The sequence below is a fragment of the Plecotus auritus genome (assembly GCF_963455305.1).
Source record: "Plecotus auritus genome assembly, chromosome: 1".
Classification (NCBI taxonomy): Eukaryota; Metazoa; Chordata; class Mammalia; order Chiroptera; family Vespertilionidae; genus Plecotus; species Plecotus auritus.
The window spans coordinates 11628834-11644909 of NC_137770.1; the positions used below are offsets into that span (position 1 = coordinate 11628834).

Here is a 16076-nt window from a genome sequence, read left to right on the forward strand (position 1 = left end):
AGGGGTGGCAGAGGGCACGAGCATAGCACGCCGGGAAGCCATGCTGAGGGTTACTTCTGCATTTCCTTCCTTGCGGTCCTCAGGAGCATCCTCGTCGCCCTCCGGTCCGGTTCTCTCCAGCCCGCCCCGGATCCGCCTCCCCCCTCTTCCTCCCGGAGGTTGAGACGAAGCGTGGGACGCACCTGTGTCTCTTTCAGGTCACCCCGTTGAGGCACCGGGGGGCTGCTCCCGGAGCAGGATTTACAGGCCCGGAGAACGCCAATGGGAGATCCAAATGGTCGGGGACTCCGGCACTTTAAGAGGCTTTTCTCTGGGAAACACCCGTCCCCTCCGTGCGCCTTATGAATGGAAATACTCCTCCCCCGGTCGAGCCCATTTTCCCATTTCACCAGGAGCCGCAGCTTGCACTCTCCTTTCGGTCTCCCCGCCCACAACAACGCGGGCAGCTCCAGGAGGGGACGGACAGGAAGCCTTTGGCCGCCTATTAAATCCCACCCATTTCTCCGGGGGCGATTTCCTAACCTTCCGGGACCGAATTCTGCAATTTGATGTGCGTTTTGTCCGAATGGTAGCGACACGGGCCTAAGGGAGGGGGAAAGCGAGGGGGTGGGGGGTGGGGGGTATGCGTTCTTTTCCTCGCAACATCGCTGGCGGAGCGAGGGAGCTCACACGACACAGATTTTTGGGCAAAGCCTTTCCATCTGGACAGCACCATGTCCACCAAAGCGGAGCAGTGTAAGTAGCAGCCGGCCTGGCGTTCTGGCCCGGCCTCCAGCTGGGAACTATTGCAGTTGCGGCGTTTGCGGCTGCCGGGAGACCTTGGCATCGTGCTGGTGCGGGGGTGGGGGCTGAGGTTGGGGCGGGTGCGGGGTGGGGGCTGGAAGAGATGGTGGGGGAGGGTGGAAGTTAATGGCAACGCGGCGCTGTCCCCGGTGCTGAAACATAATGCAGCCTTCGTCGGGCTTGTGGAGGGTTTTCACAAGACTGAAAGACCCTGCGGAATGAAATTAAAATGGGGTCATTCTCGGAAAAAAAAGGAGGTCTGATATCTTTCAGATAAACATTTTGGTGTCTCTTGTTGGAATGGGGGAAGGGGGCAGCGGCAAATCAGGGGCGGGGAACTGTCAGTGCAACCAAAGCCGGCCTAGCCTTCTGAGCATGCCCAGTTCTCGGTGCTGGAGCCATAGGGGAGTTTGTCTGCAGTTTCCACTTCGGGTTGGAGAGGCAAGAAGGGACGAAAAAAAGGAGGGGACCGGGAGGAGCCAGGAGCCTGGCAGAATTCAGGATCCAGTGTGAGGATAATCAGCTCAGGAAAACCAACATATGCTAAAACTGAGCACAGTTACAGGTTAAAGTCGGAGTTAGGTGCTTGCAAGAAAGTGAAAGGGTCTCTGGGGAAATGATCTAACCCTTTGTAGGGCAGCTCACACAAACTATAACAAATAACAGGAGGATTTTAGTTGTTCCAGTAATGACTGATTGTGTGTTTGGTTGGAAACAACCTGCTAACTCCTTGTGGAAAGAGGGAAGTTTCTAATATGCTCCCTATAGTCTTTTATTGCAGTGTGCATTAGTAGGCCTTCAGTATGCACTTGGTAGGCTGATTAATGTGAAACCTTTTCCTGAGTGCACTTGAGGGATTCAGGAACTTAAACTTCTGATTGTTTTTTATTAAGCAATGCGTTTGAATAAAAAATATACTTAACCTTATTCATCTAATTCATCTACTTCTTTCAAAGTAGTACACAGTTCTGTTGATAATGTTGTCACTACTTTAAAGTCTTTGTAATTCTTCTTTGGAATGACTATTAAAGCCATTCTGGGAGAATTTGTGTTTACCCAAAGCAGTAGTCTCATTATTTGGGGGCAGTAGCATGTATATGATAAAATGCAATCTGTCACTTATTCACCAGCTAGGTTAAGTGAACTGAAAACCATGGAATTCCAAGATTGATGGTTCAGTAGAGATTGACAATACACCCTTACCATCTAGTATTTATACCTTTTTGCAATGTTTTATTTCCTTATCTGTAAACCTGGGATAACAATGCTGATGGGGTTTTTGTGATTATAAATGAGAGAATACACATACATGAAAGGTTGAGTAGTGAGCCTAGCACATAGCAAGTACTCAATAAATGATGGTTATATTACTGACAGTTATTTCCCACTTAATAGTCCATCTCTTCTAAATAGGAAGTTCTTTTTGATTTTTTTTTTGCCTGTCTCTAGAAATTAAATCTAAACCTCAAAGATAAAATTTGCTTCTATGGAGGCTTTCAAAAAAATTGGATGCATTATGTTTTGAGTAATGACAATATACTTGGAATCAATGTGGATCTTTCCACTTGAGGCTATCACACTCTTGAAGGTTTTATTACAGTACAGTTGTTAAAAAAAACCCACCACCTGTCATTTGATTTTATAGTTACATATTACATAAGTAATTTCAGGTCAAAGCCAGTGAGTATTACTTTCCTCTTCCTGTGTTTTCTTTTCCTTGTTATATTTTGAGATGCACTGGAAGCTTTTTCTTGTCTTTTTCCTGGACAGTTAATGCCAAGATAAATAAAACCTACATGGGGACCCAGTTATGTAGTACCAGTAGGGTGTAGTTAAGTAGCTATTTTAGAATTGTTTGTAAAACAGGTTTTTTTCATCTGTAGATGATGGAAAGGACACCATGTGGATTTGAGTTTTGCATGCCCTTTTGATTAACTGTGAGACACTGGGCAATTAATTTAATAGGTTTGTGCCTCTTTAAGAGTTTTTATCTATGACGTGAGAAATAGTAGCAGCAGCTACTTTTGTTTAAACCTAAGGGTTTGGAGGGCAAATGAGGTAAATGAGAGTAGGCTGTACAAAGGATAAGGATGCTTTGGGTGTTTTTAAGTATCTTTATTTAGAGTGAGGGAAGATAACAATTTCTTTTTCTTTTACATGCATGAACATGAATGGGTTGACACTCTAGTGCACATTATAAACTTGAAAATAGAGCAAACACATAAAAGACTGCATAGTTGATGTTCATGAAGGGTGAACACTTTTTAATAAAGAAAAGTTGCAGGTCTGTGGTATTTTAGCCTGGGACTCAGTAAGAGTATGGCTAAGGGGAAAGAGAAAGAGAAGGAAATGCCATGAGACTTTTCCTTTCTACTGGATGTGAAGACCGCTATTGGATTTTTCTCTTCTCCTGGATGGGAGAGAATGAGAGAATTCATTTCTCCTCTGCATTCAGGAGTATGTACAGTGCCACTTGCCTAAGGACCAGAAGGGGAGAATTAGATTTAATATAATGTCAAAATATTATTTCTGTTACTCTTCTTCTTGAGGCCTCTTGATATAGGTAAAGGTTTCACTGGTACAGGAAGTAGACATAGTTTGGTTGAACCAGCAAGAGGAAGTAATTGCATTTCAACCCAAATTACGTGATTTACCTTTGAAATGTAATGTACCATGGATATGTGAAAAAGATTTTGTTTTTATGTAGCGGTATTTCCTTTTATGAAATAAGTGAAGAAGTAATAATGATGAAAGAGGCTAATTTTTGCAAACGTACAGTTTGGAGCCTGTTTTTATACTTACGATCTGTTTCCAATGCTATATGTAGAACCATCATAACAGAAGGTGAAAGCTTCCTAGCAATTTCTCAGGCAATTGCACAAGAGTTAAATTTTTTTCCCTCCGAGTGCTTCTTTTTCTAACAAAATTCACTGTAGTGAAAATCTTTGTGTAGCTGATATAGAATTTGGAATGATAAAAATAAGAATTTATAGTTCTTTTATATGGAATTCTAAAGAGGAGCCCAAGTCTCCTGCACCCCCAGCTTTTTCCATCTTCTAAGAGTTAAAATTGACCAATCTGAAGTACTTTGGATGTATGCTTCCAAAAGCAGCTTGCTTTTGATAGCATCAGAATTAAGAGTTGGGGTTCCAGAATCAGACTGCTGCCTGGGTATGAATCCTGGCTCTGCTTCTTACTATTAGTGTGACCTTGAACAAGTTAAGTCAACCTCTGTAAGCCTCGAATGCATTAATATATAAAATAGGGATAGTCATCATTGTTGTGAAGTTTAAATGAGAGGAACTAAGAAAAGTGCTTAGCACAGAATCCTGGCACATAATAAGGAGTTATAAATGTTAGCTATTATCATTATCATTATCATCTTCATTAAGTATCAAATCTTGTGCTTGCTGCTATATTATAAATTTGGAGCTAGCGCCCCAGAAAAATATTATTTAAATGGGACATAGACTATTGGACTTTTTTTTTTTTATTTCTCTTTTCCTTGTCTCCAGGTCTCCTCTACAGCAATCAGCCTAACCCATTTTTGGTGTGAGGGGATCTCTGTATGGCTTGACTTGGTCTATTTTAAACAAAACATTTCTAAGGCATGAACTGTCTATCCATCACCTTTTGTATTATGATAACAGTGTAGCAGCTTGTAAACATAAATCAGTTATATAAATATCCATCAAAATGTTTGTCAAGCTTGGATATTAAACTACTGATAATTTGAGCATAAACCCAGAATAGCCAATGGTAGAAATGTGAATGTATGCTATTTTTAATGTATTTATCCTACTCAACATCCTTCTCTCAGTAACTAAAAATCTTCTTAATTACATCAAACCAAACATTTTAAAGAGTACAGCTAATTAGCAATATGATTTGAAGTTGAACTTGGCCCTTTCCTATACATGTTTAAGGACCGTGCTTGGGGAGATCAATCGAAATATTTAAAAAAATGTTCATGTACATTATATGGTACTATTACTAAAATAGAAAAGTACTTCTCCTTTGAATAGCACTGCAGTCTGTACTTGTTTAGAAATCTTTGCTCAATGTTGCTAAATTCTTATAGATGAAACTCTGGTTTTATTAATATTTTATTAAAAAATTAGAGTATGGGTTATTAACCATATTTGTGCTAGCAAGAAGAGTGCATGAGTTTTACTCTTGTCTTACATGATTTCTCTGCATCATTTGACACTACTTGCTGCATTCCTTATTTAAACTCTCTTTTCTTTCTCTTTTGACTGTTCCTATTCAGATTTTTTTTAGGGCTACTTTCTTGCGCTTTATAAACAGGATCCTGTCATTATTCCTTTTTCACTCTCTTATTAAAACCCCACAGACTTTTGCTCTTGTTCACTCTCTTATCAGTTGCCATCTCTTTGTGGATGACATCCAAATACAATTTTCTAGTCTAAACATGCCTCTTGAACTATAAGCCTCTATCTCTATCGAGGCATCCTATAGACATCTCAAACCCAACCTCATTGTCTTCTGTTCTAAATTTTTATTTCTTTTTATATATTACTCATTTCAATGAATGGCACCACTACCTACCCATTAATCCTAGTCAATTTGGGCATCTTCTTAAACTTCTACTCTCTGTTATTAGTATTCAACAAATCACCAACCCCTGTTGATTCTAGCACATCCAACCAAATCGCTGCCTTAACTCCTTGATCAACTTACATTGGATTGTGTTGTGTGTGTGTGTGTGTGTTTAAAGTTCCTCCAATGTATCATGTTCGTTTTTTTTTTTGCCTGAAATGGCTTTCTTTCCCTCGATGGCCCTCTTCTTTGCCTTTTTATTGTTCAGTATTTAGCTTGGAAGCTTTACTTGATTGCCAGTCTTACCCTGTATGCCCCACTCGTGTGCTCACACTGTATTGCATGATTAGCTTTCTTGTTAGGTGCCCACATTTACTTTGTGTGTAGACTGTAGTATGTTCATCTCTGTGCCTCTAGTGTGCAAACACCATTGTCTAGTGAACAGTGTTTACAGAAAAACTGTTCCTTGAATAAGTAAAAATGAACGAGAGTGACTTAAAAGTCTTTTATAAAGGATTGCAGCCCTGGCTGGAGTGGTTCAGTGGATAGAGTGTCAGCCTGAGCACTGAAAGGTCTCGGGTTCAATTCCTGGTAAAGGAGATGTACCTGGATTGCAATTCATCCCTGGCCTGAGCAGGAGGCAACCAATCGATGTGTCTCTCATATCAGTGTTTCTCTCTCTCTCTCTTCTCCCCTCTCTCTCTAAAAATCAATGGAGAAAAAATATCCTTTGGTGAGGATTAAAAAAAAGGATTGCATAATCAAGTTTTCAGATATCATTACTTTGAAGATTACACATTGTCATCAATGTGAAGTTCTGCTTTGCAAATGGATTTACAGTTAAATAAAAATACACCTGTCAAAAGTACTTAAACATATTTGCTGAATTAAATTTTATAGTATTTATATAACAAACTATACCTTTCCTGAACATTCATTGTGTTTTTGGTTCTTTCTCATCAGTTAAAATTTTCTATTTATGTTCAACATAGTAATTATGATTCCTAATTAGTAGATAATCGTAGTACCAGCCAACTGTTTTTCTTAAGATAAAATGATCATATATCTGAAGTCTGTAACTCTTCATGCTGTAGTTTGATATGGATCCTTTTATAATATACTAGAGGCCTGATGCATGAAATTCATGCAAGAGTAGGCCTTTCTTACCTGGCTGCTGGCACTGGCTTTCCTCCAGCCGCTGGCAGGCACCCAGGACCCAGGCTTCCCTCCGAAGGACGTCCAGAATGACGTCCGGAATGATGTCTGGTCTAATTAGCATACTACCCTTTTATTATTATAGATACTAGAGGCCCGATGAATGAAATTTGTGCAAGGGGCTCGGCCCTTGCAGCTGCGGCGGCTTGCCTCGGCCCTCGCTGCCCCACCTTCGTCTGGAAGGCCATCCGGAAGGATGTCCAGAAGGTCATTCGGCTGTCTGGTCTAGTTAGCATATTATGCTTTTATTATTATAGATGTTCAAGTTTTATGCATTGGTTACTCAACCAATAAATGGGATTTACGTTGGGATTTTCATTTTGCAGTGTTGTTATATTGGAAATTCACATGCATTTATTTCTTATATTCTGCAAACATATGGGTAGCTCTGAATAATGGGTCTGTCTTTTCTTTCATTTTTATTTTTAAACATGACAGCTATTGATTTTTGTACTAATTTTATAACTTTATTAAATTATTTTCTTTTTGTAGTTGGTTTTCCATTTATCCTTTGAGTTTTCAAGATGTGTAATTATATAATTTGAATATAGAAAATAGTTTTATCCTTTCTTTTCTGTCCAGTTCTTATATCTCTAGTTGCTTTATTTCTTTTCTTTTTTTTTTTAAATATATTTTATTGATATTTCACAGAGAGGAAGGGAGAGGGATAGAGAGCCAGAAACATCGATGAGAGAGAAACATCGATCAGCTGCCTCCTGCACACCTCCTACTGGGGATGTGCCTGCAACCAAGGTACATGCCCTTGACCGGAATCGAACCTGGGACCCTTCAGTCCGCAGGCTGACGCTCTATCCACTGAGCCAAACCGGTTTCGGCTCTAGTTGCTTTATTTCTAATTGGATTGTCAAGTATCTCCAACACAATGTTAAATATAACATAGTGAGTATTATTGTTTTAAATTTTAGTTGTAAAGTTTCTACTATTTCACTTTTAAGTAAGATATTCTTTTGGGCTGAGATATGTACTTAGGAAGTAACCATCAATTCCTATATTATTGACTTAAAGAAAAACCTGAATGGTGTTGAACTTTGTCAAATTCATATCCTGTATCCATGGAGACCATGTAATTCTCTTAACTTTATTAATATGCTGGATTGAATTTTATCATATCTTATTTAATAATTTTTTCATTGATATTCACATGTTAGATGGGCCCATAGGTGTTTTCTCTTTTTTAGAGGGATGATATGGGAAGTAATTCTAGTCAGGATCTATGAACAATGCTATATTTACTACATAAGATGAGTCTGGAAGTTTTCCTACTTTTTCTATGCTCTGGAATGATTTTTGTTGTTAATCCTCACCAGAGGATATTTTTTCCATTGATTTTTAGAGAGAGTGGAAGGGTGGGGGGGAAGTGTAGAGAGAGAGAGAGAGAGGGAGAGAGAGAGAGAGAAGAAGAAGAAGGAGGAGGGAGGAGGAGGAGAAAGAGGAGGAGGGAGTGTGACACACTGATGTGAGGGAGACACATCCACTGGTTGCCTCCTGCATGCACCCTGACAGGGCTGGAATCCAACTTGCAACCCAAGTACGTGCCCTTGACCAGGAATTTAACTTGTGACCCTTCCATGTGCAGGCCACTGCTCCAACTGGCCTGGGCTATGCTCTGGAATGATTGAAGTAGCATTGAGGTTATCTGATCTTTAAAAGTTCATTATAGTCCCCCTGTAAAACCCTCTAGCCTGGTGCTTTTTAGTAGTGGAACTCTAACTTCTTTCTCTATTTTCTCTATGAACCTTGTTCTATTTGGACTTTGTGTTTCTACTGGGGTCGATTTTGGTACGTTGTATTTCTTTAAAAATGTATTCAGTTCATCTAAGTTTTCAAATTTGTTTGCATAGAATTATGCAAAAGTGTCTTTTAGAAATTTAACAATTTCTATTATTTTGATGTAACTCCTTGTCATATCTAATGTGGTGTATTTAGTATAATTTGTGTCTTTACCCTTCCTTTAAAAACTTATTTATTTATTTATTTATTTTTAGAGAGAGAGAGAGAAAGGGAGAGGAAGGGAGAAAGAAAGAAAAGCATTGATTTGGTGTTTTCACTTATTTATGCATTTTCGTATGTGCCCTGACTGGGGACCAAACCCACAACCTTGGGGTTTTGGGTTCTAACCAACAGAGCTACCCAGCCAGGGCCCCTCCTTTGTTCCTGATTGAGTTAGTTAGCGGTCTGTATGTTGTTGATTTCTTTTGTAAGGAAATAGTTTTTGGATTTATGTATTAATCCCATTGTTGTTTTTTCTAAATTAATTTATGCTTATATTATTTTCCTTTTTCTTGGTTTCTTTTGGAGGTTATTTGTTAGCTTTTTGAGTTGGGTATCAATTTATCTGTTTTAATAATTTGATATAGGCATTTAATGCAATATGTTTTCCTTTGATACTTCTTTTCGTTGTAGCCCATGGACTCCTCGTAATGTCAGGCTTTTATTATTATTTTCAAGAGATTCTGCAATTTAATTTAGTATTTTGCCTTGGAGTCAAGAGTTATTTAAAAATGTGCTAATAAAATCCATGTGGAAAGAAGTTTTGTTCTTTTAAATTTTGTTATTGATTTCTGTTTTTATTGCATTATAATCTAAGAATAATATTTGCATTATTTCTATTCTTTGGAACTTAATGAATTTTGTGTGTGTGTGGCCTAACATTTGGACATTTTTTGTGAATGTTCCATGTGCACTTGAAAATAAGTTTAATCTCCATTTTTGGAATCCAGAGCTTGATATACTCTGTAAGATCTACCATTATGTTGCCTAGGTCTTCTATACTTGGTTAATTTTTATTTGGCTTGATTTTGGATTGTGAGGTATGTTAAAGTTTCCCTATTAGTGTGTTTGTCTATTTCTCCTTGCATTTTCTGTAGGTTGCTGCTTAATGAAAATTATTATTATTATTGGGTTCATAAATATAGTAACTGCAATGTCTTCATTGTGAATTGTAGCTTTAAGAATTATAAAGTGTTCTTCTTTATATATTTTAATGCTTTTTGCTTTCAGTTCCACCTTGTCAGATATCAAGATTATGACCCCCTGTTTTCTTTTTGTGTTTGCCTGATGTATCTTTCTCCATCCTTTTATTTTTAACTCTTTTGAATCTCTTTGTTTTAGGTGTGTCTTGTATTCTGCATAGTGTTGGATTTTGCTTTATTAGCCAATCTGAAAATCCTTTTCTTTCAATAGGTGAGTTAAGCCCATTTACATCTATTGATATGATTAAAATGTTTGGCCTCAGTTCTATCGTATTGTTTTATTTTTATGTCTTTTGTATCTACACTTTTTTCATTATGCAGTGGGTTTTATCTGCTTTCTTGTTCTATTGTTTAACTTTATACTATACTTTTTACACCATTAGTCCATTTTTTTGGACTTAAATTGGTTTCTTACATTGAACAATATTGAAATTAGCTTGTAACTTTTCCCTTGCTTCTTCTGTCTCAGTATCTGATTTAAAATAGTATCTTTTTATTTCCAATTAATATTAATTAGGTAATCATATCATATGCACTCCTTATTTCCCCATCCCAATTTTTGATTACTATGCTATGCTTTATTCTCTCCTTTATAACTATGGGTTAGCTTTGTTCTACAGGGATATTTATATTTAATGCTCACAACTAATTCTTGTATTGGTATCTTTTGGTTTCTTTGGTTGTCTGAATGTTCTTTCCTAATAGGAAGGACACAGGATCACTGTACCCCGAGTTTTGGAAAGTTTATAATAGTTTACAGCTTTGTACTTGGAGGTCAGTCGGGGTAGATGTAAATTGCTTAACTCATATTTTCCTTCCTTGAGTGTCTTAAATTTGTTACACTATTTTTTCTAGGGGGAATTAAGAATTGTTGTAAAGTCTGGTGAAGGTCTTGTTTTCTTTTCCTTATTTTGCCTGGTTACCCAAATGATTTTTTATAAAAGTAGTTTTAACTGTAATATGACTCACTGTTGGCCATGTTAAAATGATTGTGGTTTATCCTTTCAATATGTAATTTTAAGATTTTTTTTTAAATTTTAGAAGAGTGTTCTGGAATTATAGTTTTAATATTTATTTTTTCTATTGGTTGACATTCTTTGCAATCCCTATCATATGTATGATGGGTTTTTCTCTTTTTGATAATCTTATATATGGATCAGTTTTTATTGACTATTTTTAAAATCATTTCTTTTCCAGTTAGAGTCCACTATACAATATGCCTTTATTAGTCTTATATATGAGCTAGTTTATTCATGGTGATTTTGCATGTAAGTAGGGATATAATTATTTAGCCCTTAATTTGAAATGTCGAATATAAATTAAAAATTGAAACTTTTCAGTTGAATATTTTCTTATTTCTCATAAATCCAAAGTTTTTATTATGTGTTAAGTACAAACATCTGACTATGCCATTATGTCTTCTAGTGTAGACATGCCCAAGTACCTATGTATTGGAATACATGTTATTTTGTTCTCCTTTTGTTTATTATGGAAATGATAATAATATTCACTCATTTTGAAACCATAGTTGAATGAATTTTGCTAAGTATATACAGGGGTAGGCAAAAGTAGGTCTACAGTTATACGACAAATCAATAAACAATAATAAATAAATACAAGAATAAACTGTTTCATGAATTTACAATTGTAAACCTACTTTTGCCACTCCCTGTACAGTTGTGCAATCACCATCCTAATCAGTATAAAGAACAGTCCTTTAACCCTAAAAAGATTCCTGTGTCCCTTTGCTCTTGTGCTCTTGACCCCCTTTCTACCCCCAGTTCTGGAATTTCATATAAATGGAATCATTCAGTGCATAGTCATTTCAGTGTGATTTATTTTATTTAGCATAAAGTTTTTGAGATTCATTCATATTGTTGAGTGTATTAATATTTTGTTTCTTCTTAGTGCTCTTTAATATTTCATGGTATGTATATATTTTTTGGATTGTTTCCTGTTTTGGGCCATATGAATAATGCTGCTAGAAGTATTTGCATACATGTTTTTATTCCTGTAGGGGGAATACCTAGAATTGCTTGACAATATGGTAAATGAATATTTAATGTTATGAGATATTACCATATTGTTTTTCAAAATGGCTCTAACATTTTTTATTCTCATCAATAATGTAGGAGAGAGTCCAGTTGCCCCAAATCCTCATCACACTTGGTATTGACAGACTTTTTAACTTTAGTCATTCTCGTGAGTGTATAATGGTATTTCATTGTAGTTTTAATTAGCATTTCTCTGAGGACTAGTGATGTTGAGTACCATTTCATGTGATTATTGGCCATTTGTATATCTTCTTTTGGGAAATATCTGTTGCAATCTTTTGTTAATTTTAATTAGATTTTTGGTTTTCTTTTTATTGAGTTGTAAGATTGCTTTATATATTCTGAATACAAGCTCTTTGTTTTGAAAAATTTTGCTTCCATTCTGTGGCTTACCTTTGTGTTTTCTTAGCTATGACTTTTGAGAAGTGGAACTTTTAAGTCATGAAGTCCATTTAAAAAGTTTTTTATTTTAAAAAAATACGTTTTTATTGATTTTAGAGAGAGGAAGGGAGAGGGAGAGATAGAAACATCGATGAGAGGGAAACACCAATCAGCTGCCTCCTGCATGCCCCCTACTGGGGATCAAGCCCATAACCCAGGCATATGCTCCGGATGGGGAATTAAACCAGCGACCTCTTGGTACCTGGGATCATGCTCAGTTCACTGAGCCACACCAGCCAGGCTATGAAGTCCATTTTATCAACTTTTTCTTTTATCATTTGTGCTTTTGGTGTTTTGTTTAAGAAATCTTTGCCTTACTTAATAATATGAAGATTTTCTCCAAATATTTCTTCCGGAAATATAATAGTTTAATCTTTAACATTTAGGTCTTTGAACATCTTTGAGCCAATCTTTATGTATGGTATGAGTTAAATTTTGAGATTCATTATTTTTATATGCAATATCCAGTTGTTTCAACGTCGTTTGTTGTAAAATCTATTTTATCTCCATTAAATTATCTTGGTAACTTTGTTAAAAATCAACCAACCATATATGTTTGAGTCTATTTCTAGACTCTATTATGTTTATTAATTTCTATGTCTATCCAATGCCAGTGATATACTACTGTCCCTATTACTGTAAGTTTTTAAAAAAATATATATTTTATTGATATTTTACAGAGAGGAAGGGAGAGGGATAGAGAGTTAGAAACATTGATGAGAGAGAAACATCGATCAGCTGCCTCCTGCACACCTCCTACTGGGGATGTGCCCGCAACCAAGGCACGTGCCCTTGACCGGAATCGAACCTGGGACCTTTCAGTCCACAGGCTGACGCTCTATCCACTGAGCCAAACCGGTTTCGGCAATATTACTGTAAGTTTATACCTTGAAAGTAAGCCTTGAAATCAGGTAGTATAAATCCTCCAACTTTTTTAAAATTGTTTTTTAGCTGTTTTAGGTCCTTAGCTTTCTATGTAAACTTAAAATCAATGTCTCTTTCTTTTTTCTTTCTCTCTCTCTCTCTTTTTTTTAAAGACACTTATTTGGGTTTTGGCCTATAGGTCAATTAAAAAGGATTATTATTTTAACAACATTGAGTTATCCAACCCTTGGAATGATACATATATATCTGTACATCTATCTATTATCTATCTATCTATCTATCATCTATCCATCTATCTATCTATCATCTATCTATCATCTATCTATCTATCATCCATCTATCTATCATCTATCTATCTATCTATCTATCTATCTATCTATCTATCTATCTATCATCATCTATCTACCTATTATCTATCTATCTATCTATCTGTCATCTATCTATCATCTATCTATCTATCTATCTATCTATCTATCTATCTATCTATCATCTGTCTATCATCTATCTATCTATCTATCTATCTATCTATCTATCATCTATCTATCATCTATCTATCTATCTATCTATCATCTATCTATCTATCTATCTATCTATCTATCTATCTATCATCTATCTTCTATCATCCATCTATCTATCTATCTATCTATCATCTATCTATCTATCTATCTATCTATCTATCTATCTATCTATCTATCATCTATCTATACACACACACACACACACACACTTATTTAGGTCTTGTTTAACTTCCATTATAAATCTTGTCACATTGTTCATTAAATTTATTCCTAAGTATTTTTATGAATGGAGCTCTTTTCTAAATTTCATTTTCTAATTATATGGTGTTAGTATAGAGAAATATAATTGATTTTTTGGGTATTGATCTAATATTCTGTACCCCTGCAATGTTCACTTATTTAGTCTAGTAGCTTTTTGGGGAGATTACTTATGATTTTCAATACACACCATAATATCACCTGTGAATAAAGTTTTATATCTACCTTTCCAGTCTTTTTATTTCTATTTATTGCCTATTGCACTGGCTAGGACCTACAGAACAATGTAAATGAAGGTAGTGTGAGTGCACATCCTTGACTTGGGTAGAAAGCTTTGAGCCTTTCACAATATTAAATCAACCTTGCATTTCTGAAATAAACCACTTTTGGTCATAATATATATTCTTTAAAATATTGTTGTACTCCATTTTTGCTTATGTTTTCTTAAGGATTTTTGTATCTATGTTCATGATCAATATAGGTCTATAGTTTTCTTGTGATATCTTTGTTTGGTTTTGGAATTAGAGTAAAATTGGTCTTATAAAATGAGTTTGGAAGTGTTCCTCTTTTTATATTTTCTGAAAGAGTTTGTATAGAATGGATATTCAATTTTCCTTAAATTTTTGATAGAATTTATACTACTAAAGCCATTGGGATCTGAAGGCTGTTGTTGTTGTGTGTGTGTGTGTGTGTGTGTGTGTGTTCAGGGCAGGGGAAGGTTTTAAATTTTAAATTCAATTTAGTTGATACAAGCTGTTCAAGTTATTTTTGTTGTTGTTTTAATTTCTTCTTGATCAACTTTGTTATCTGTGTCTTTTAAGGAATTTGTCATTTTGTACATTTGACAAATTTGTCTAGTTGTCCATTTATTGATGTAAAGTTGTTTCTAATAATCCCTTATTATTCTTTCTGTATATGTAGAAACTGTTGCTGTGTTTTTATTTCTGATATGGGCAATTTATGTTTCTCTTTTTTCTTGGCATGTCTGTTTAGAGACTTATCAATTTTTTTTTAATCTTCTCAAAGGACCAGCATTTGGTTTGGATTTCTTTTTAAAATTATTTTTCTGTTTTCTATTTTATGATTTCTGCACTTATCTGTAGTATTTCCTTCTTTTGGTTTGGTTTGGATTTAATTATAGTTTCTTAGAGTGAAAGCTTATTTTATTGATTTGAGACCTTTCTGCGTTTCTAATATAGGTACTTAAAGCCATAAATGTCCTTGTAAGCCCTACTTTAGCTGCGTTCCACAAATTTGGATAGGTTGTATTTTCATTATTGCTTAGCTCACAATTTTTGTAATTTATTCTGTAATTTTTTCTTTGACCCAAAGTCTCTTTAGAAATGTGTTTTTTAATTTCCAAATATTTGGGATTTTCATCATTCTTATTTATTGTTTTTCATTTCTAAAAATTCTGTTTTTGTCAGAAAACAAAAGATTTCAAATTTTTTTGCATGAATTGAGACTTGTTTTATGGCCCAAAACATGGTTTGTACTGGTAAACATCCATGTGCACTTGAAAAAGAATATATATTCTGCATGATTGTTATGTTTTCCAGTTGCAGCATCTATTTTTTCATTATGGGTTATCTTCTTTGTTCTGTTAATATGTATTGTTTTGAAATTTACTTATCTGATATTAATAATGCTACTCCTCCAGCTTACTGTTTGAGTGGCATATACAGCATAGGACAAAAGTAAGTTTATAGTTGTGAGTACACAAAACACAGAGTTTATTCTTGTATTATTATTTATTACTAGAGGCCTGTTGCATGAATTCGTGCACAGGTGGGGTCCGGCCAGCCGAGGGGTGGGGCTGTGAGCAGTTGGCCAGCCAGCCCCGCCCCCTGGTTAAACTCTGGGTCAAAATCCCGGTCTAGGAGACAATTTGCATATTAGCCTTTTATTATATAGGATTTTCCATATGAACAATTGTAAACCTACTTTTGTCTCACCCAGTATTTTGCGTTTATTTCCTTTAAACCTTTAAAAATTTCTTAGTGGCTTCTTAGGCATTATTTTTTACATTTAAAAAATATATATATTTTATTGATTTTTTACAGAGAGGAAGGGAGAGGGAGAGAGAGTTAGAAACATTGATGAGAGAGAAACATCGATCAGCTGCTTCCTGCACACTCCCTACTGGGGATGTGCCCTCAACCAAGGTACATGCCCTTGACCGTAATCAAACCTGGGACCCTTCAGTCCGCAGGCCGACGCTCTATCCACTGAGCCAAACCGGTTAGGGCATTTTTTGCATTTTTAAGTAAAGGTTGTCCTAGCAATTATAATGTACATTCTTAAATTTTCATAGTTAATATATAATTAATTATGTACTTCTCTTATTTAAAATGTAGAAATCTTGCAGT

The 16076-nt window shown here is 35.8% G+C and overlaps 1 protein-coding gene across 8 annotated transcripts in view; it reads left to right on the plus strand.

Moving 5' to 3' along the window:
* The first annotated feature begins 615 nt into the window (after positions 1-615).
* The window catches only part of UNC79 (unc-79 homolog, NALCN channel complex subunit), a 218381-nt gene continuing 202920 nt past the window's right edge, over positions 616-16076 (plus strand). For 6 of the 8 annotated variants that reach the window (XM_080687550.1, XM_080687552.1, XM_080687553.1 and 3 more), the window contains exon 1: positions 616-735. In XM_080687550.1, the coding sequence (XP_080543676.1) occupies positions 714-735 (22 nt within the window). In that variant the 5' untranslated portion in view covers positions 616-713. The remainder of the gene's footprint in view (positions 736-16076) is intronic. The other 2 variants (XM_080687554.1, XM_080687555.1) reach the window with 1 other exon arrangement.